We start from the raw sequence: 21,075 nt of genomic DNA on the forward strand, positions 1-21,075 counted from the left end.
ATCACCATCTCCTTATTGCAACTAGCTGGAAGAGCACAAATAAATGTTTGTTTTATTTTCTTTTAGTAGTGTAAACTGGATTGTTTTAGGCCAACCTAGATTTTCTCATTCTATCAACACCCTCTGCCTGGCAAAGTGTTATGAGTCTGAGCAAGCAACAAGCAGCTACATTTTATTCTCACTGACATCAGCACAAACCTAGATTATTTCCCACCACTTTAGCAGGGGTACGTAAGTCCAGATTTTGCTTTGGGAATGGACACCAGTCAACATATTGCTACATCTGGCATGCTAACTTTATCTGTTGCTTCTGTAACTCTCCCTGAGAGACACCTTATGAGAGATTCTCTGTCACAGTCTCATACTCTCCTAAAGTTCCAAATGACATTAGATCAATCACTTAGTGGGGAGTGAGTTCCTTAGAAAGTGCTAAAGACAATTTATCTTCAGAAATATGCAAACAAATGGCATTTTTGTTTCAAAATGTTGAATGAAATTTCTCTTTTCAAAAACGACTGACACAATTTGGTGTTTTATCTGTAGTTCAGAAAGACTCATTTGGTGAAATGCTCTGTCATGGTCTGTAGTCAAAGGCAGAACATGCAAAAGAATACAGTTAACTAAAGATTCAGTGCGTGCAATGTTTGATTTGTAGTGCACATCCCAGAATGTTGTCATCCTCATCACGACTTGCTGTAACAGTCCTTCACACTGCACTATTTAGTCCAACATTAGGCTATGGGACTTTACTCACTGCATTTACCTCTTTATGGAGCTTTTAAAACCACCCTGCTGAAAATGAGCAATTACTGACGCTACAGAGAAAAGCAGATTTAACGAAAGAGCTTGCTGTTCAGAACAGTGTCCCTCTTCCTTCTACCTGACTCTTACTACTTCTGGATGACAGAACAGGAGAGGATGGAGCTGCCAGGGTCATGAAGGCCCTACGGCTCACGGGCAGGATTATCCTGTGTGCTGCAAGAGGGGAGAGAGAAAAAAAAAAAAAAGTAAAACAAATGGCTAAGCAGCCCTATGTGCTGTAAAATCCACTGCAAAGGCCCCCAGCAGGTCCTCAGTTGCTCTCAGCCATGCTTGTTGTGCCATCTAGTGACAGCCACTTCTTCTGTTCTTCCCCTACCCCTTTTCTTGTCCCTTCCTTACATCCACGTTAGAGAGCCACACTTCTGATTACAAAAACAAAATACACACACACCAGGAACAAGCAAACAGAAACGCCTAAAGACACACCGTCACAAGTCCTGCATCTACTCTTATCTTTTTAACTTATTTCCACTATCACCCTTCTCTACCCATTTCCTCCCATCCAAGCACAGATCTCACAGCCCTCATTATTTGCACAGTTGCCTGTTTCTCTTTTCATAACTGAATCATGACTGCATAGTTTTGAAAAGTAGAGTATAACAATTCTTAACAGGAAGCTGTATATGTAAAAAGTCAGTGAGTTTGACTATTTATATCATTCAATTACTCTTGTGGTTAAATCAGTTCAGTTTTAAGACTTTGATTTCCTACAATGCTTTGCTGGATGGTGGAATTATAAATACAAAACAGGTCAAATTCATCAATAATGTGACACGGTGCTGACGGTGGTCACGTAATAGTCGGCCCACAATGACCAGGCTGCACAAATGTGAAAAAATTTAAAATAGCTACTAAAACAGTTTGCAGATGAATCACTTACCCCATCTGGAACCACCCGATATCTTTTAGCTTAGATTTGAAGTCCTTAGGAGTAGTCCAGCATCTAGTTGTAACTTATGCCTTCGGAAGTACACCCCCCTCTATGACCCTTGTTGAGAACAGTTTAAACAGCCAAACTTTGAGCATGAGACTGGGGGACATTAGCTGTGATAATCCACCCAAAACAGGCAGGCAGGGCTTGAGTATAACGAGCATTGACACGTAAGAAAATCTCTGTCTCCAAACCTGTAATTCTAACAGGTGAAACAGAAGCAGAATTACACCCTCCTATGATTTCCTCCGCACACTGGAGAACGCGGGACAGCACAGATTTCTGCCAGTTGAGATTCAACAGAAACTAGCATCAGAAAGGGGATATTTAAAAGGGTTTGCCGTTGATTTACACGATTGCTCAGGTGCCAAAGACGAGCAGCAGCGGGGTTCCCGCACGCCGCTTACGGCTCCGAGAAGCGCGCCGCCCGGCGCCGCGGCGTACCCGCGTCCGACGCTCCCTTTTGAACAACTCTGACGGGAGGAGCGGGCCTCGGGCCTGGCACGTCGGCGGCACCGCTCCTCGTGCCGGCAACGGCGGGGCGGGGACCCGAGGTACAGCGCGCTCCGGCCGCCGGCAGAGGGGCGGCCGGCGCGGGGCGCTCGGCGGGGCGCGGCCCGGGCCCCACGCACCCGCGTGCCGGTTTCGCGGACGCCGCGGGCCCCGCAGCTCGCGGACGGCCGGGCTGCGGGGGTGCTCGGCGCCCGCCGCCGCTCCTGCCCCGCCTCGTCCTCCGCCAGGCGGCTGCGAACCCGCGGGCCCGGCCCGGCCCGGCCGCCATCGCCGCCGGCCCCGCGCGCCACAGCCCCGGGGCGCCTCGCCGCGGGCAGGGGGCGGCCGCCGCCCGCACGGACAGCTCGGCGGCCGGCAGGGCGGCCTCCGCCGGGCCCCGCCCGCCGCCCGGCCCGCGGGCACCTCCCTCGGCCCCGGCCCCCGCCCCCCGACGGCCCGGCGCTCGCTCCGCCCTCCGCCGGGCGCTGCTGCTCCGGGGCGGGCGGCGGCCCGCGGCCCCCTGCCGCTGGAGGCCCGCACCTGCTGCCTGGCGGCCGGGCCGCGCCGAGGCGGGCTGAGGCGGGCCGGGCTGAGCCGAGGTGAGCTGAAGGCCTCAGGGCCGGCGGCGCCCCTCGGCCGGGCGGGGCGGGGCGGGGACCCTCGGCCGACGGCGCGAGGCGCGGCCCCGCCCCCTGCGTGCCGCCTCCCGCGCCTGCGCGGCCCCGCCCCGCCGCGGTCCCTTCCGGCTGTGCCGGCCCCCCCCGGCGAGCAGGGAAAGGCCGCGGGGTCGGGGAGGGCCCGTCCCGTCCCGTCCCGTCCCGACGCCCCGCGTCTCCCCGTTGCAGGAGCGCGAAGGACGATGCCGCCGCGCCCCGCCGCTCGCCGCGGGGCCGCCGCTGAGCTGAGCTGAGCCGAGCCGAGCCGAGCCGGCGCGATGGCGTGTGGCTGCCCGCCGCCCTTCGGGGACCCGGCGGAGGTGCGGGAAGGCTTCCTGTGCCCGCTGTGCCTGAAGGACCTCCGCGCGTTCCACCAGCTGCAGGCGCACTACGAGCAGGAGCACTCGGGCGAGGACAGGGACGTCAGGGCGCAGCTCCGAAGTAAGGGCGCGGCGCGGCGGGCCCCGGGCAGCGGCAGCCCCTCAGCCGCCGGAGCACCGCGGTCACCGGGCTGCGGGGCGCGGGGCCCGGCCCCGTCGGAGCGGGCCGGGGCGGGGCCGGGGCCGGGCCGGGCGCGGTTCCTGGCGCCGCGCCCCGCCCTTCCCGGCGTGCGGGCACGGGAGAGGCCCCGCTCCCCGGATGTCTGACCGCACGCGTGGGCTTTGTTACTGGCGCGGGTGGCCGGGGGGTCTTGGTGTGGTTTTTTGTTTCTTTGTTTGTTTGTTCAGTGAGAGAGCCCTCCGATTTACACTGTAAGGCAAGTGAATTCCCAAGCATTAGTCAAAGACCTTGCAGAACACGGGCGATCTCTGGTACTTGTCAGGTACCAATTCACTCGTCCCTTGGTTTGACAGCAGCTAAAACTCTAGGGGTTGGTTAAGGAAGGATGGTGGGGGGGAAAAGGTGGAAAAGAATTTGTATGGTGGAGCTGGCAGTAGATGCAGGGAGTGTCCCTGAGTTCTGCTATGGACTACTGGCTTTTACTGGTGTGTGGAAAATCCCTTTGTACTCCTGTTAACTAAAATACAACCCTCCCCCCCCAAAGCATACATAGTATCACTTCACATGGAGGGAAGAGTATGCAAAATTTGGTGGTAGGTCTGTGTGTCCCATATAAAAAGTCTTTGCTTTTACTTTTTTCCCTTCCCTCGGAGATCAACGGTCATTACTTCAAAAGTTTCTTTTCTGAGGAAAGTTCGTGTTTTTAATAAGCCTATCTTAAGAGTACCACAGCTGAGTATTTCTTAAGTCTTGAATTTGCTTTCCATCTGTCTGGTTACGTCTCAGCTGTTAGCACTGTCTTGTTCTCGGACAGTGGAGGTAGACTGGCCAGTAGTGCAGTCGTGTTCTCTTCATGGGCACGCCGCTGTCATAAGTAGGTGAATTACAGACGCTTGCTTCAGTCAAGTGTTTAAGCCAGAACAGCAATATGGTTTTCATTGTGATAAGAAGAAAACAACAGCTTAGTCTTCCTAAGATTTCCCAAATGCTTCTTTTATTGAATATAAAATATCTGCATTCTGTTTTTTTTTTTTTTTTTTCTAATTGAACTAATTCTAGGAGATAGAATATCCAGAGGAGAGCACAGATGCAAGGGCAATAAAAATGCTCAAATTTCAAGTTCCCAGTCTTGTTTTTGGCCCAGGAGACTGCTCTCCTCTCACTAGCGTTTGCATGAAAATAATGCACTGATCTGTTTAATACTTTTGAAGTTATTTAGATGTACAAGCATATTGAAATTCTTAACTTGGACTTTGTGCCAAAATACAAAGAAAGTGTTGAACACACTCGAATCGGACACAAATCACTGGGAACTAAGAGATAGTACGTACACGGTGTCCCCGTGTGCTGTGGCATGGGGTCCCCCAATTTAATACGGTTTACTGTTTCCAGCGATGTCCCTGAATGGAGTGCCTAAGACTACTGGTTTGCTATTAGGGCCTTAGCACTACTTTGACAGATAACAAAGAGCATTTCGTTAGAATGCTCCACGCTCTGGTTTTAAACAGGACATGTTGACTTATTATCATGGAAAAAGATTTGTGTTGAAAGATAGGGAGTATTCCATGCTGGTTTCACATGGCAAATACCGGGTAACTAACTGCCTCCTGTTTGGTATGTGGTTTTATCTTTTTCAGATCTAGTCCAGAAGGCCAAAAGAGCGAAGAAGAAACTACTGAAACAAGAAGGAGATGGCAGAACTGATTCTGGATGTCAGGAACGATATGAATCATTCAGCTATGGTGGAATAGATCCATACATGTGGGAGCCCCAAGAAGTAGGTAGGAGAGCTAGAGCGATACGCAGGGGGGTTAACTCTTATTTTAATCTTCGCTGGGGAAATTGAACAGTTTTGCTGAAGCTGCATGGAATTGTCTGTATTACATTTGATTTACTGTAGCATGGGGTTATGGCTTGCATATTGATTCTGTGCAGCCTGCCTATGTTGTGTGGGATGATGTGGAAAATACGTGTGTGTGTTATAGAATCAACACTCAAACCCCTTGAGAGCATGGTTAATTGTTATTTCACTGCACCTGAGCTGTTGAGTTTTGCTGGATATATATTTAGCACTGTTCATCTAGCTTTGAGGTGTTCTGCATGCATCTTGTGGCTTTTAACAAAACAGATAATCCACTGATTAATATGCTATCGCCATATTAAATCTCTGCCTTTTGGGTTACTGTTCAAGTAGATGTTAGCTTATATGCCTGACAAAATGCTTGTCCCCTGATTTGAACTTTCAGCTATTTCTTTGGATTTGAGGTATAGGTAATCTCACATTAAAAAGAGGTTTAAATTAATCAAACAAAAATAAAACAACTATGGCTATAGATTTAAACTTTGCAAAAGTTAAATAATATGTTGACTGAGCCATTAATTACAAATACTGTTACTGGAAATTGCCTTTTATTATTGCAGAAATTTTATGGTTATTTTCAGGGAGAGGAGACGGCACTGTCTCTTGCGGGTCCTGGGAGTTTTCCTGTGCTGCTGGCAGATGAGGACTTTGTCCTTTGAGTCTGAGTTCTGCAGATCATTGTACTTTTGACTTCATACCATGATTGCTGCTGAAATAGTCAAAATTAGTAGCTAAGAATAAATTGAAGCAGTGAATTAACAGAAGGTTTCTGATCAGAGTGGGGAATATGAACCTTAGGGATTTTAGGATAGGATTTGGTGGATTTGTGAAAGGGGTCCTGTAATGTCTCCAAATCAGAGATTGAATTCAGTTAGCCAGAGGGGCTCTCCCATTCCTCTGAATTCAGCTATGGAGGGTTTTTTACATCTTTTTGTTAGAATGAGGAAGTGACGTCCTTTGTTTGTACAGTTAGTGTCAAAGAGCAACATCTGCTTTTGTGTTCTACCAGTCAGAAGAAAGATAACTTATTTTGTCTGTGTCTTGATTTTTCAGTATCTGGTTTATGTTATTAAGAAAAGGATTAAAACTTAAACCCGATTTTGTTGAGAATGAATTGTGTATTTCTTAAATAGATGCTGTACTGATCTTCTGCGTACTTGGTGATGACGTTTCTGTAGACCTGAACTGTGATTGAGGATTTGGTTCAGACCTCTAAAAGTGAGAAGGATGATCAGAAATCTGAAAGAGAAGATGCTGTTGTGTAGACCTCAAATAATCACTGGACCTGCATCTTGCCTTTGTTCCAGATGTAGTCAGGAAATAATGGGAGCTGGTTTTGAGATAAGTGCTAGCTGATAATAGCTTGCCAAATGTAACTGAGGGATGGAGATTAAAAAAAAAAATATTGCAGTTGTTCTCTTTAACGTAGTGTTCTTAGTTTTTCTGTAGTAGAAATAAAACACCATTAATTAGTCTTTAATCCACATGTTTTATGTGGAGCAGAACCGCAAAAACTTAGCATCCTAATGTCATTAAAATGCCATTTGAACCTGAGAAATAAATGGTGAAAAATAAGGGATAGCTGCCTTTCAAGAGGCATTTATATGCATTTAAATCCATGTAAAACACCTAGGTGACTCTGAAAACTTTCTGCTCTCTCCCAAGGTGCTATGAGAAGCCATCTTTCTGATTTTAAGAAACACCGAGCAGCCAGGATTGATCACTATGTAGTTGAAGTCAATAAGTTAATAATCAGGTTAGAAAAGGTAATTTTGCTGCTTTTTTAATATTCTAGTCTCTTAAATGTTTCCTAGACATATAGTCATGTTTTAGTGTGAAGGGTGCCCATTTATGCAGAAGTGCACTTTTTAAAGGATACTAAATTATGACTCTTTACAAGTTACTGTGCTTTTTTTATCCTTATGTAGTTTGGTCTGACTCTGTACTGCACATATGAATTCTGTTTCTGTGCAGTATTTTCAAACTGAAAATGCTGTTTTCATGTACTTAAGAACCATCTGTGTTTTCTGTATGTTTTCTCCATCTTTCACCTTACAAAGTTTCTCCCTAACGTGTCAGGACTTTTCCAGCTCGTCATTCAGCAAAATCCACCACTGACATATGATTTATTTGCATTTTTACTTGCAATAATGTTGGATGATCTAAGAACTATGTCCAAATGCTCTGACTGGAGCAGGTTTGGCGGTAATTGGTTAGCACTACTTGTCTGAATATAGCATTAGAAACAATCAGGAAGGTTGCAGGAATCTAACGTAAAACAGGCTTTTAAAGATGGCAGACTTTTCCTGTTGGGATGGGATGGGGGGTTAGGAGGTTGTGGAGTTCTTGCCTTTTTTTTCTTACAAAAGTGCAGTTTTCTTGAATGTGTTGTTTGTCTTCTACTAGCTTACATCGTTTGACAGAGCAAATACCGAGTCCACTAAAATAAGAGGTTGGTATGAGCTTACCTCAGACTACTTGCTGCTATAGTTTACCAGCAAAGGAATTAATTGAATATCTTACATTGTGTGTATTCCCTCCCTCTCCACCCGATTGTAGCTATAGAGAAGTCTGTTGTGCCTTGGGTCAATGATCAGGATGTTCCATTCTGCCCAGACTGTGGCAGTAAGTTCAGTATTCGAAATCGACGTCACCATTGCCGCCTTTGTGGGTCTATTATGTGCAAGAAGTGCATGGAACTTGTCGGTCTTCCTTTGGCAAGTAAGTGCAGTGGGTAGTGTTAATTCCTCCTTTCCTTATCTCACTCAGGGTGCTAATGGCATCCTGGCTTTTTGGAACAAGAAAACAAGCTTAATATTCCGTTTGCATGGGAAACTCATTCTTCAGTGTGTCAGTCAGTTCCCTGCAGACACTTGTCTGCAAAACAGAGTAAGAAGAATGATTTCTACAGTCTTTGTCTCTGTTCCTTCTTCAGATTGGGAAGTGTTACATAATGCTGAAAAAGTTACTAGAATATACTAGTACATAGTATTACTAGTTGTGGCATATTCCAAAATTGTACTGAGTACCGTAGCTCTGGAGGTATTAATTCTTGGAGTTATAACTCCAGAAGTTCTTGACATTTAAAACTGCTGTGGATATTTCAAATCTTGCCCACAATTGTCCAGCTGTTGACATCAAGGTAATTTATCCACAAGCCTGTTAGGAAGCACTTTCAACTTTAGTTTCCTTCCTTATCTAGTGCATTGGAGGGGAAACTATGTTCTGTGGAAATAAATGATGTTAATTGGGATCTTCAGAGAATTCAAGCACAAAATAAGTACAGCATTAACATACCTCTTCTCCACACACTGTTTTGTAACTATGCAAGCTCCAACGTTCAACTCAGGATAATGTGAGAATGTTTCTAGGCATAAAGTATGCAAGTGGTTCCCAGTAGAGTGCTCTCTAGCTGCTTTTAGAATAGAGCAGGATCTTACAGTGAAGACCCAAATTCTGACATGTAGATCTGGTTGTCATGGGTTCCTTGCATGTCTTTCAGCAAACTTTTTCAAGACAGTTTTCTAGTATTTCAGGTAATACTAGCTTCGGTTAAAAGTTCAATTAATTTGTGTTGGTAAAATCTGTTGGTCTCTCCAATCAATGTAAAATTACCTGTGTATAACTTCTAGGCAAACTCACCAGTGCCAGCAAAGAGGCCTTGAGTTCTCATACTAGCCCAAGCTCTTCACCTAATAGCGTCCATGGCTCCCGCCGTGGCAGCATTAGCAGCATAAGCAGTGTAAGCTCAGTTCTGGATGAGAAGGATGATGACCGAATCCGTTGTTGTCAGCACTGCAAAGACACCCTGCTGAAAAGAGAACAACAGATTGATGAGAGAGAATACACTCCAGAGATTGTGAAACTCTATGAGGTAAAATCAAGCTCCTTGCTGTTTTCATACTCAGTATATATACCTGCAGTTGTTGCTACCTGGTTTTTGGCTTGTTCTCTCATGTCCAAGCTATTTATGGCTTAGTATTTGCCTGTGTACAGATGATAGACTGTATTGGGTGTTGATGCCACATAACAAAGAAAAATCTGAAATGATGGAGCCAGGTGCCATGTAGTACTTATAACCCATGATAACTTAAACCCTCATTTTAAGGCACAGCTTTATTCTCTGCATCTGAAACTAATAGTTCTGAGTTGCCTCTTGAAATTGTGAACTATGTCAACTGGGATTCCTCAGAACAGTCCTTATTAAACCAGTGATGTGCTGTGCGCTTTGTTAATGGGCTGCACTGGAACTGTACGACTTCATGTTGTCAGCACTCTGTCCTCACACCAGTGGTAAATACTTTTTGGAACCATCTAAATTGACCAACAGCGTATGGCTGGAACTTTTATGTTCAAATATGCTTTGATAGCAGGTACTGACAGTCATTGGGTATTCAATACAGTCTGTAAGCCTTTCTCCCAGCCCCAAGGTTAGTATTAATGGGACTTTCTGTTGATGCTCTCTATGAGGAAACTAAGACTAGAAGTTGCCTAAGTTTCCCATTAGAACAGCTTCTGAATTCAAGTTCACCTTGCAGGGGTACAGAGATTCTCTCTGTTCCTGACCATGGCATCTGTATTCTGAGGACAGCTGAAGGGCGCTGTGATCCTTAATAGTCAAATGGCTTTCATCACTGTTAGCTTGGAGTGTGCATAGGCACATTGAAAGGCTTATGTCAGCATGTGCTTACATTTGTGTTTTGACGCGAGTTCTTTTTATACACTTTGTTTTAAATAAGAAACTCCGACTCTGTATGGAGAAGGTTGACCAGAAGGCGCCAGAATATATAAAGATGGCAGAATCGCTAAAGTAAGCCCTATTTACTAATTTTGTTTGTGAATATATGCGTTTTTATGCAGCTGTAAAAGTGAGAAGTAGTAAAGAAGTGATGTGCTAAGGCTACAAGATTGTGTAGGTCATGAGAAAGTACTCTATTTTTTTTAAAAATCTAGACAAATACCTGTCAAAACCCCATGTTGATTAATGGAATAGATTATTAAAGCAAGTATTAAAGCTGATGAGTGTCATCCCTGTGATCTCTTACTAATTAACATATGACTTATTAATTCCAGAGTTTTGGTGCATCACTTGGGTGCCTGGATTAATATTTTCTTCCCATAAATTTGTATTTAAAAATAATTTTTAAAAAGTAATAATGCTAGGGTTATGCTTTCAACTTGTAGAATGGGAGAAATTCTATGGTTTTATCAGTCTTAAATACAGCTTCTGATTTAAGCATAGTCAGAATTTAATGTTACAGAACTGAATATAATTAGGACTTACGTTACTTACATCCTTAATTGTAATGACCTGCTGAAAGACTTGCCATACTGAATAAATGTAATATAAGACTGCCACATGTGCTTAATGTATGAAATGTAATAGAGTAGTGAAGACTAGAGGGAAAAACAGTACATTTCTTGGCTATAAAAAAGTCACTTCTGCCATTTGCGGTATTGCTGAAATCGGTGGATTTCAAGGAGCTTATAGGGCAAAGAAGGAAGCTGTACAGCAAATTTCTGGAAGTTGTTCCAAAGGAGATGTGAAGTAGGCTACTATGAGGGTTGTTTTTTTTAATCTGAATTTGTACTACTAAAAATATTTTTTTCATAACATAGTGAAAATTTCAGAGAATTAGCAGTATGCAGAAATGCATACATGGTGTATACTGTGCTGACTTGGATCCTGACTCCTTCCCAAATTACAATGTTTGATCACCTCTTAAAGAGCACTAGGATCTCCCCTCAAAAGGATTGTAACAACAATCACGTTTTGCATTTCTTTAAACCCTTACAAAAATGTGAGTGGTTTTGTTTTCCCTACTTGACTTCCTGACTTTCTGTGTTGTTGAATTAATAGGGGGGTTCCTTCCTTTATTCAGGTTTCACTTAGTAAATCTAAACACAGATACAACTATACGTCTGTGTTCAGTTCTTACAGAGGCAGATATTTAAATGTTAAGGTATGGTCACTTGTGACTTAGCTGACCCACTAAGGATCTTACAAGTTTTGCAGATTAAGAGATAAGTATTACACTAAGGATTTTGCATTGCGTACTTCATTCTGACTCGTACTGAGTCCTGAAAAGTTGTTATTTTTGAGGGCATGATCATTATTTTGTGTATTTGAGATATAAAAGGAGAGGGAAGCTTAAAAACTGGTGAAGAGTCTTCCCTGTTAAATGTTAATTCGTTTTCTCAATAAATACAGGATTCTAGTGATTGGATCTCCGTGTAGATGCAGTTAGTTGCTAGCATCTTAAGTATGACACCCATATGGGGTTGTAGACTTTTGCTTTCTGACAAATGTAAGCAGAGAGAACTACTTTAGTGGTATAGTCGTCTTATTCAATCAGTGAGTGTTTTGTTTCATTTTTTTCCTGCACCCAGTGGCCTGGAAAAAAAACACAGAATGAATGTATTTGTTAGGTTGTGTACATTTTAGATATTATTGATAGAGTGGGATTCTTCTTGTATTAAAATCCAATTTCTCCTATAAGTGTAAATAATAAAATCATAAATAAAATGATCTATTAAATCTTCACATTCATAAGTTGATTATCACTTTCCACTTCTGTCAGAATGAAAAGGCTTTTAAACACAATGAGCTCAAAATAAAAGCATTTTAAAGGATTAACTATCTTTACATTTGTTGACATCTCCTTGGGATAACTTCCAGTGTTGTATTTATTATTAGCTTGATGCATGGCTTACAATAAAGTTGTATTTATTTCTTAGTGCCGGGGAGACGACTTACAATCTTGAACATGCAAATGACTTGAGAGTGGAGATTCAAAGAGTATATGAATTTATAGATGCCTTAAGGTAAAGAAAGTGTGCACGAGCTGCCTATTGCTTTCTCTCATGTGCATCATAACAATAAAGAAAAACAGGATTTTTTTTCCTCTTCCAATACAGCTTGTGCTGTATATCCTTCTGTGATGACTTTTCTGTAGTTTTTCTTATTCTCAACTGTTGGGGCCTATGTTTGTGTAACATCTACCTGCTTATTCATAGTCAACTTGTCTGCTCAGTTGTAATGAGGATGTTGAAAGGTAGATGCTGTTCCTGTGCACTATCAAGCTCTACTTCCTTTTCCAACCATACATTCCTTTGTAGTGAAAATAACTTAAATGCAGAGGAGACAAATAGAGGCATAGTTTTTTTTAAGTGTTACAATTTGTAGTATCTAGAATGGCTTACCTAAAAGAACATTGGAAAATGTTAATTTGATATTGTCTGCCTCATTTTCTGTTGTATTTTCCTTGGCCTTTGTTTTTGAACTGATCAGATCGTACATTTGCTTTGATTCAGTAAGAAGATTTTGAACCTAGGCTTGCATGAAGAGCCCCAACCTCATCCTAAAACACTACAGCTTCAGAGAATGATAAGATACTCAGCTACACTTTTTGTTCAGGTAAATTAAACATATGTTATGAGCTGAATTTAAGTTTTATGTAGTGTTGTCATCTTTGCTGGGCATCCCCATGGTTTAAAACTATTTTGACAGAATGTTTAGTTCTGTGGATTTTTCTGTAGTTCCACCGAATGGATCGTGTAGTCAGAGCAGTATTGTGTTCCGGGGCTTGAGAGATCTTTGCTTTGTCTCTGGTGGAGGTTGAGCCTAGCTAGCGGTATAGTTAAGGCAGCCATGATATGCTCAGACTTGCAGCAGTAACTATAGTGTAGAAGTCCCTCTTATTTGTCTGTGTTCTGTTGGTGGTATTTCTATATTCAAGAAAAAAAAAATCCTGAAAATTTGGCTGAATGCCTGCAAGTAAAACTGTAAATATTTCAATTTTTGCCAGGAAAAACTGCTTGGCCTAATGTCCCTGCCAACCAAAGATCAGTATGAAGAACTGAAGAAGAGAAGACTGCATATGGTAAGACAGGTTAAGATCTGTATCTTGTATGAGGGCCTCCTTCAAGGTCTTAAAGAAATGCACAGTTATTTACAACTCAGAGTTAATCTCAATGTATTAGTACCTCTGTGTATATGAATGAATAGCTGTCCTTAACATTGGACTTCAAAAAAAATTTTTTGGTGTTGATCATTCCATGTCCATTTTCAGGGATGTGTGTAATACAGTCATTGTATTTCTACCTAGAACAGAGAGACAGAGGTCAGTACTGAGAGCTGGGTACTTCTAGAAAGTAGCAACGACTTGCTTACTCGTGCTGTTGCTCTGCAGTACTGCAGCAGAAAGCCTTTAAGTATCTTAGCTTATGTGGATTTTCAAATTGTGTTCTGGAGTTCATTTGCACAAGTAGAATTCGGAGACTTCTTTAGGTGGTTAAAAAAAAAAAGAAGAAAAATATCTAGAATAAGGATGCATCTTCAGAGAGGTTTGGGATTATTTTTTTTCCAGTTAGGAGGGAGGACATCACTAAATGTAAAATAAACCAACTTTATGTTGAGGTAGAAGTTGAGAAATAAAAATCATTGCATTCCAAAAGCTAGTATCATCAGTGATCTTTAACACTGATGCTCTATTACAGAAGTACCTGCTATAGTTGACTGTGATACAGTTACTGTACAAATCAGTTTGAGGCCACTCTTTGGACAGTTGGATTAGGCATTTTCTGCTCTATGTATAACGCTGTCACTGTTCCTCCTTGCCCTCAAGTTTGTACAGGCAGATATGAAGGGATATTAAGTACTTTCACAAATAAACTGAAGGGAAACATCTAGGCAATATTACAGAAATGACCATTTTCTGCAGAGTAAGCAAAAGTGGAACTGATCTGTTTGTGACAGCAGTGTCTAAGGTAGATAAAGCCTAACTTTTTGTACCTACGGATATTAAAAAAAAAATCGTGGTGTTCTCTCCCTACATGTTTGTTTTAGGCGGCTCTTGAAACACACAGAAGACAAGAGGAAAAGCAGAAGGACTCGACTTCCAGATCTGTAGCTGCAGTTAACGGTGATGCAAGTCACCTAAAAAAAGGAACAGTCAGGAAATCTGAAGGCTGGTTACCTACATCTAGCGTATCTCGACAATGTGAGATAGCAGACCCACTTCTTCAGCAGATTGACAACATCACATCCTTTATTAAGCAAGCAAAAGCAGCTAATCGGCTAGACGAGGTCCGTATGTTGCAAGAGAACCTGAGGCAGCTTCAGGATGAATACGATCAACAACAAACTCTGAAAGCTATTGAGCTTTCTAGAAAACAGGCAGAAGAGGAAGAGATGCAGAGGGAGGAACTTCAGGTCCTTTGTGAAAAAGAATGGGAAAGAGAACACCACAAATTCATGTCTCAACATGCAAGGACACACTCCTTAGACTTCAGAGAAGTCAAGCAGCATCAGCATGAAGTTGCAAAAGAAAATCAGAACTTGATAGCACATGGATTGGATTTGGATATTACTCAGATGAAAGGGAACCCAAGTTTTGAAACTACTGCTGTTCAACAGCTGCCAGCTAAAGAGTACTTTATCTTTCCAGTCAAACCCCAGAATGTCCCACAGTGCGACAAAGACCAAAATAGGGCAGCCTGTCTAAACCCCTTTGAAGATGAAGCAGATACCCCTCTATCAGAAGAAGATCCTGCTAACCCATTTGCCAAAGACGTTTCTCCGCTGATTTCTTTCTCTAATGCTGTTCTACAAAGTGATAAAAAAGAATATAATCCATTTGAGACTGAGGAGGATGAACAAACTAATGAAGCATCTGTCAGTACTTCAAACCCCTTTGAAGAGGATGAAGATCCATGTCAAGAGTCTGGGGGCAATTGGAATTCTGGGAATCCATTTGAAGAGGGATCTTCTACCAATCCCTTTGAAGTGGAGGATGGCAATGAGATCTCAGAAGAGGAGGCTATAGAGGAGGAACTGCTTCTCCAACAGATAGATAATATTAAAGCCTATATATTTGATGCCAAACATAGTGGGCGAATGGATGAGGTGGAGGTACTGACAGAGAACTTGAAGGAATTGAAGTGCACCTTAGCAAAACAAAAGGAGAAATCCAACTGTTGAAGCAGCAGTAGGGCTGTGTAATAATTATTTCATGTCCACTGTTAAAGATGGGAAAGTAGAACAGATAAACAGGAGTACAGGTTACAAGAGGGAATTGGGAGAATCTTGTGGGATTTTTTTACGCACTTTCATTTACGTATTTCCACTACTACTCAGCCTTGAAGAAAGAAAATTGAGGAATGCTGCTAGTCTTGAACACTTATACTAAGAAATTTTACAATAACTTGTTACAACCCTCTTAGTGGTAATTGGTCTTATTGTGTATTTGGTCAAAAGAGTTAAGTGGTAACAGGGAACTACAACTTGGAAATGGTTTCAGGGTTGGTTCGTCATCTTTCCTCCTTTCTCTTGTGTTATTGTACTAGGTGTATTATTGGTTTTTCAAGTGGCACTCTGACTAAAGAGATGAAAATGTTTCTAAAATGTATGCGTCTTTTGATAATGGCACAGTACAAGTGTTACAGGCTAGCCTAGTTGCCCTAATGGAGTTACAGGAAAGTGCTGTTAAAAGGCTGCTGTGATTCTTTGAGATACAGAATACCCAGGCTGCAGATCAATTTTGTGCAATGCTAATACATAAAAGGGATTTTAAGACTATGAGGAAAAACTTTGTAACTGATCTTAACATGAGTAACTTTTTAGAAGTGTTTATAAAAATTCATGAGTAAAATCTGGGTGCTGCCCTTTCATCATTTCTAATTTCCCAGTTACTCTACGCACAAATTGCAGTGTAAGAGAGAAAGCTGAACTGGCTTCAGAGACCAATCTGTGTGGGAATGAATACCTAAATGCTCGTTCACAGGGAGAAGAATGTCAGGCTAGCACAAACTACAGTTTTAAAAGGTGACCCTGCAATCCCTAACTGTATTGTGGAACTTGTATATTCCTTTATGTCTTCTGGGTAACAGAATGATCATGTTTGTTTTATCTGTGAGACTGGAACCCTCTTCATAGCATTTAGAGAACAGAAGTTCTGTTTATAATGGAGAGCTGAAGTGCCACTAAACTGGAATTCAGTGAAAGCTGGGCTGCGATGGTGCCAAATAGCAGATCCTATCTTACACTTGATTCCCATCAAAAGAAATTAAGAGAATCAGGCACAGCTGTCTTAAATAAGAAGCTCCAGATTGGAGTCTTGGTGTGAACCTGTGACCTGGGGGATGGCTAGAGGATGGCCAGCATCTGTGGTGCAGGGAGGCTTAATGCTGGGCTTCTGAAGATTGGTAACGTAGATACTGATATCGAAATGTAGAATCATTCAATGTTAAGTCAGCATGTATCTTTGCAAAAGACTGTGCCTGATCTGCTTTGATTTTTGCCTTTGAGAGGCAGAGGTCCATTGTCAGGCATTGGTGTTTGAAAAGGTGGTTGGGAGGAGTTAGTCAAAAGGGTGTATTTAATTAAAGCTGAAATAGAGGAATTGGGCAGATCGCACTGTACAGCACTAATAATGGTGGGCTTATACAGAAGTGCAGTTGTATGGAACAGGACACTTCTTTTAACTATGTCTCCAATAACATGAATAGCATAGCTATAATGTGAACATCACGTAATATTTCTGAGACACAGATATAATCGTGCTACCTAAACAGCAAGAACCCTAGTTTTACTTTTTTGTAAATATGTGGAGGTATGGACTTGTAGAACTTCTGTTTCAAACAAAGAAAACATATCCTCAGTAACACTAGTAAATGATCAAAATAATTTAGAGCAGCCACTTGAAGAACATAGCTGTTCTTTTACTGTAGCATAAATTTGAGTTTGAAAGGTGTGCAGAATGGGTTGTCGTAAGACCCTGAGGGTTTATACTTAGGTGTTTTATTATTGTTGATTGAGTCCCTTAGTGTTACTTTGCACCAAATGAAATAAAGAACAAAGGATTCTGAAAGGTTGTAAAGTAGCACAAAAGTGCACTGTGGCACCAGACTTAGGAAGGCAGCAAGATAAAGAAACACATTAAGATAGCTAAACTTTATCCCCTTTATACACAGAATTGTTTTAAAAGTAGTAGTATAGGGTAACTATTTAAGACAGACTAGTTTGTGAGTCAAGAGGACTGCTCCCTGCACTATAACCCAAAACTTCTTTTGATGTTGATGCAAAAAGAATGTTTCAGTGGTTTCAGCTTTTGCTTTTAGAATTGTTTTTTCCTTGTTGTAACTATCTTGCATTCTTTGTATTTTCAGCCTAATACACTAATAAAGTATCCTTATTGTATATGTAACAACATATTTTTACAAGCAGGTAACAGACTAGCATACCTCATGATCAGTGTCAGTGTTAAATGTGACTAGCAATCTGATACTAAAGTCATCTCTAATGTGAAGACATTCACTGGTATTTGGATTGCTGTAAGGCTCACAAGGCACAACAAAATGAAGATGACATAACCATAAAGCTAAATAAATAACTTGCATTGACATTTGTTAACATTGCATGCACTACTCTGTATGAAAACTTTGTAAACAGAGATGAAATAAACATTTATTTTGTGCTGTATTTGCCCTTGATGATTTTTAGAGGTTGCTCATTCACGTAGGTGTGAAATTCTGTATTCAACCACCTGCTCAGAAATGCTAGTATATGTTCAAATTACTGCAGAAATAGATAATCCTGGCTTAATACTATATGCAACGACATAATTCAAAGCACTGTAGTACTATCTATCATGTATTTATATATACTATTATAGGTACACTGTAATTGTTTGGTGAGGCAGAAGCTATTCTGATCATGTTCAGGGTCAAGGAGCAGCTGAAGGAAAAGCAGTTACAGAGCAGCAGCACTGGACTATGAAGCACACTGAACTTGCTGACTAGAATTACCTGGAAGTCAAGTTGTCTAGCTATGCGTCTCCTTTGCTTGTGGGTTTTTCTTTTTGGCCTTCATTTCAGTATGCAGTTTCAGTTGGGAGTATGTCATTTGGCTGTCTTCAGTTAGTACAAGCTGGAAATGGGTGGGAACATTTGAAATGTTCTGAGAGTCTGTGGAACCCTGTGCTGCTTTTAAGAGAAAGCGACTTTTACCCCTAGTTTCTCTATCTCAAAGCAAACATGATCTTGGGAACTGCATCAGGCAAACTACTGCCAGCAGGCTGCGTGATCCTTCCCCATAGAACCAGTAAGAAGTACTGCTACTCCACAGCTGGAGTTCTGGCTCCAGTTGTGGGCTTCCCAGTATGAGAGAGACTTGGAGCTACTGGTCAGAGTCCAAAGGGCCGCTAAGATGATTAAGGGCTAGAAGCATCTCTCTTGCAAAGAAAGGCTGAGAGCCTAAAGAGGAGAAGGCATGTGGCAGGGAGGAAGAATTTTATCAATGTACACAAATACCTGAAGAGAAGTTTCAAGGATGGTAGTGTCAAGCAAGAGGCAATGGGCACAAACTGGAACACGGGAAGAGAGCCCTTTGAACATCAGAAAAGACATCTGCTGTGAGGGTGATGGAGTTCTTGTGCAGGTTGTCCAAGATGCTGTGGAGTCTCCCTTCAAGATCATCAAAGACCATCAGCCTGTTCTAGGTGTTCCTGCTGGAGGAGGTTGGACCAGATGCCCTCCAGAGGTCCCTTCCACCATCAGCCATGCTGTGAATCTGCTATTTTTGCTGTAACGTTTTATCTGTAGGCATGAGTACAAAACATGGCTCTGGTCAGTTCTCCTTCTTGCTTTCACACAGCTTTGACTGCAATACTTTGTAAAACTGGCACAACAAAAGCTGCTTTTTTAACTTACATTTATTTAATATTTTTCATTTTAATTATTCTAGTTGTAGCTGTAAGAATTATGGGACAAGAATGTCAGTATCACACAAACTTGCTTGTTCCTGTTTCCATGATGTTTTAACCCTTGTCTCTCACTGAAGCACCTTGATCACCCAGCCCTGAGGAAACAACTGCATGGCTCGAGATTTCAGGCTGATGCTTCATTTTTCAAAGCAGCTTTATATTTTCCCCTCATCTCTTTGGGTAGTGGCACAAAGGCAGGGCAGGGAACTTGGCCTTCAATTTCACACATGCACTCTCGCAGATGATACTTCTTGGGCCCAAAAGTTGCAGGATGTGATAGTTTTTTTCTTTCTCTTTCCTCTTTTTCAAGTGTTTCTCTAGAAAAAGAGATTAGTTTGTTACTATCGGAAGCCTGAATGGCAGGCTTTCCTATCCATTCCCGATACACAACTTACCAGAAGGACGGCTTTACCCGGTTAAATTTGACAATTTATTTGGAAAAAAAAATCCTATACACTCGACAACTTTGTAGGGACTGTATTATGATGTATGCTACATCCTATGATGTGTGTACATCAGCATATTGTTACTTACTTGCTTTTCCCCAAGATTTTTTTAATGTGCTCAGTTATCTCCTTGTTGGTTTTATCTTCCACGTCAACCAAAACTTGTTCTCCGCTGTCTGGTAAAAAAAAATCATGGTACTATGGCGGAAGTCCCCACAGCCCCTTCCCTGCCCACCACGTGCAATTTCACCGTGCCTACAAAAAAAGCGTTTTAAAAAGCACGAAACTAAAAAAAAAATGTGTGAAACCTGCTGCCCTACTGCAGTTAACACCAACGCACATCGTTCACCAGGCACCGCCAAGCCATCGCCCCGCGCAGCAAGGCCGAGACGCGGCGGCCGCCGCCGGGACCCCGCGCACCGCCCCCGGCCCCGCAGGCGGCGCTCGCTGGGGGCCCGGGGAGGCTCCCGGCGGGGCCCGGCCCGGCGCCACCTACCCAAGTAGAAGCGGAGGAAGGGCGAGGGGGTCATGTTCCTGAAGAGCATGATCTGCACCCAGGGGTTCTTGTACTGGATCTGGGGGACGTTGAAGAACACAAACTTTCTAGAAGGAGGGAGGAAAATTAAACCGCGGGTCCCGCGGGGTACGGCCGAGGCGCGGCGCGCTGCCGGCGCAGCCCCGGGCTCACCTGGCGCCCTCGCTCAGCTCCCCCGCCGTGTTGTAGTTCACCGTCATCACCTTCACCGCGCTCTTGAAGATGACGTCGCCCTGGCTGAGGTACTGCAGCGTCCGCCGCACGGGGAAGCGGCCCTTCATCGGCATGGCGCCGCCGCGGCCGGAAGGGCGGGAGGCGCCGCCCCCTGCGGGCGGGCGGGGCCCGGGGCGGCGGGCCCGGGGGCGCCCGCGGCGCGGGGCTCGGCCGGCGTCGGGGCCCGCGAGCCCTCTCTCCGCGCGGGCCGCAGCTGGCGGACCGGCCGCGGCCAACGGCTGCCGGGAGCGCGGGCGGGCCGGGCCCCCGGCGCTGCCCCGCGCGAGGCCGCCCCCAGCTCCCTCAGCCGGGCGCGGTGCAGCGGGAGGCAGGGCGCGCCGCGGCGGCCGGGGAGGGGAGCACGGGACGGCCGGGTGACGGGGGCGCGCGAGGCAGGGGACGAACTAAAACGAAAGAAAGACGGGGCTGCCCCTCCTCTCCCCGGGAGAACAAAACAAAGGATAACCACAACCATTTTCCACTTTATTTCTGGCGATTTCCTTCTTAGTAACATAGTACCTCGACGGAAAAGACATCTCAAAACATGCTAGGGGCAAGGGTTTTCTTTTGGTCACTAATACTTTATAGTATAAGAAATATAAAAAGCAATTAAATTAATACAGCTGGCAGGGCATGGTTGAATGTATGTTTTTGTTTGCAACAAGCCACGCGGCTCTATCAAATGCCAAAAAAAAATCCATTTTGTGGTCAAATAAAATATGCCTACCTCCATGCATAAGTTCACACCCAGAGCACACAAGTGCTCCACAACGTTCTAGCAACACACGCTGACCCTGAACAGTAACACGCTTCTGAGCTCCAGTAGTTCTGTTTCTTAGAGGCTCCGCTGGTGGC

General features: G+C 43.6%; 3 protein-coding genes across 13 annotated transcripts in view; 1 reads left to right on the plus strand and 2 right to left on the minus strand.

Moving 5' to 3' along the window:
* TMCC1 (transmembrane and coiled-coil domain family 1) overlaps positions 1-2,924 on the minus strand; it is a 153,344-nt gene extending 150,420 nt beyond the window's left edge. For 5 of the 6 annotated variants that reach the window (XM_083795572.1, XM_083795571.1, XM_083795570.1 and 2 more), the window contains exon 1: positions 1,703-2,186. The gene's annotated coding sequence lies outside the window, so the exon portion shown is untranslated. Of the gene's footprint in view, positions 1-1,702; positions 2,187-2,785 lie in introns of those variants that run through there. The other variant, XM_083795573.1, reaches the window with a different exon arrangement.
* A 58-nt stretch (positions 2,925-2,982) lies between these two features.
* On the plus strand, positions 2,983-17,744 carry RBSN (rabenosyn, RAB effector). 4 transcript variants are annotated; one of them, XM_083795538.1, is made up of 12 exons: positions 3,004-3,342; positions 5,040-5,179; positions 6,397-6,481; positions 6,929-7,029; positions 7,670-7,715; positions 7,823-7,984; positions 8,896-9,137; positions 10,003-10,073; positions 12,002-12,088; positions 12,578-12,680; positions 13,072-13,146; positions 14,112-17,744. In XM_083795538.1, the coding sequence occupies exons 4-12, from the start codon at positions 6,934-6,936 to the stop codon at positions 15,243-15,245; spliced, it is 2,016 nt and encodes a 671-aa protein (XP_083651664.1). In that variant the 5' UTR covers positions 3,004-3,342; positions 5,040-5,179; positions 6,397-6,481; positions 6,929-6,933; the 3' UTR covers positions 15,246-17,744. The 4 variants fall into 4 exon arrangements, with proteins under 4 accessions (XP_083651663.1, XP_083651665.1, XP_083651664.1 ...); XM_083795537.1 differs by lacking the exon at positions 6,397-6,481 and having other exon boundaries at positions 2,983-3,342; positions 5,040-5,183; XM_083795539.1 differs by lacking the exon at positions 6,397-6,481 and having other exon boundaries at positions 2,999-3,342.
* MRPS25 (mitochondrial ribosomal protein S25) lies at positions 5,793-20,330 on the minus strand. Of its 3 annotated transcripts, none has more exons than XR_014571489.1 (7): positions 20,161-20,329; positions 19,969-20,075; positions 19,561-19,648; positions 18,974-19,343; positions 18,575-18,859; positions 8,906-9,074; positions 5,793-5,972 (listed from the first exon to the last, which is right to left on the minus strand). XR_014571489.1 is itself a non-coding variant. In XM_083795584.1 (4 exons), the coding sequence occupies exons 1-4, from the start codon at positions 20,292-20,294 to the stop codon at positions 19,151-19,153; spliced, it is 522 nt and encodes a 173-aa protein (XP_083651710.1). In that variant the 5' UTR covers positions 20,295-20,330; the 3' UTR covers positions 18,961-19,150. The 3 variants fall into 3 exon arrangements, 1 of the variants encoding a protein (XP_083651710.1); XR_014571490.1 differs by having other exon boundaries at positions 5,793-8,488; XM_083795584.1 differs by lacking the exons at positions 5,793-5,972; positions 8,906-9,074; positions 18,575-18,859 and having other exon boundaries at positions 18,961-19,343; positions 20,161-20,330.
* Between the last annotated feature and the right edge of the window lie 745 nt (positions 20,331-21,075).

The sequence above is a fragment of the Anser anser genome (assembly GCF_964211835.1).
Source record: "Anser anser genome assembly, chromosome: 12".
Taxonomy (NCBI): domain Eukaryota; kingdom Metazoa; phylum Chordata; class Aves; order Anseriformes; family Anatidae; genus Anser; species Anser anser.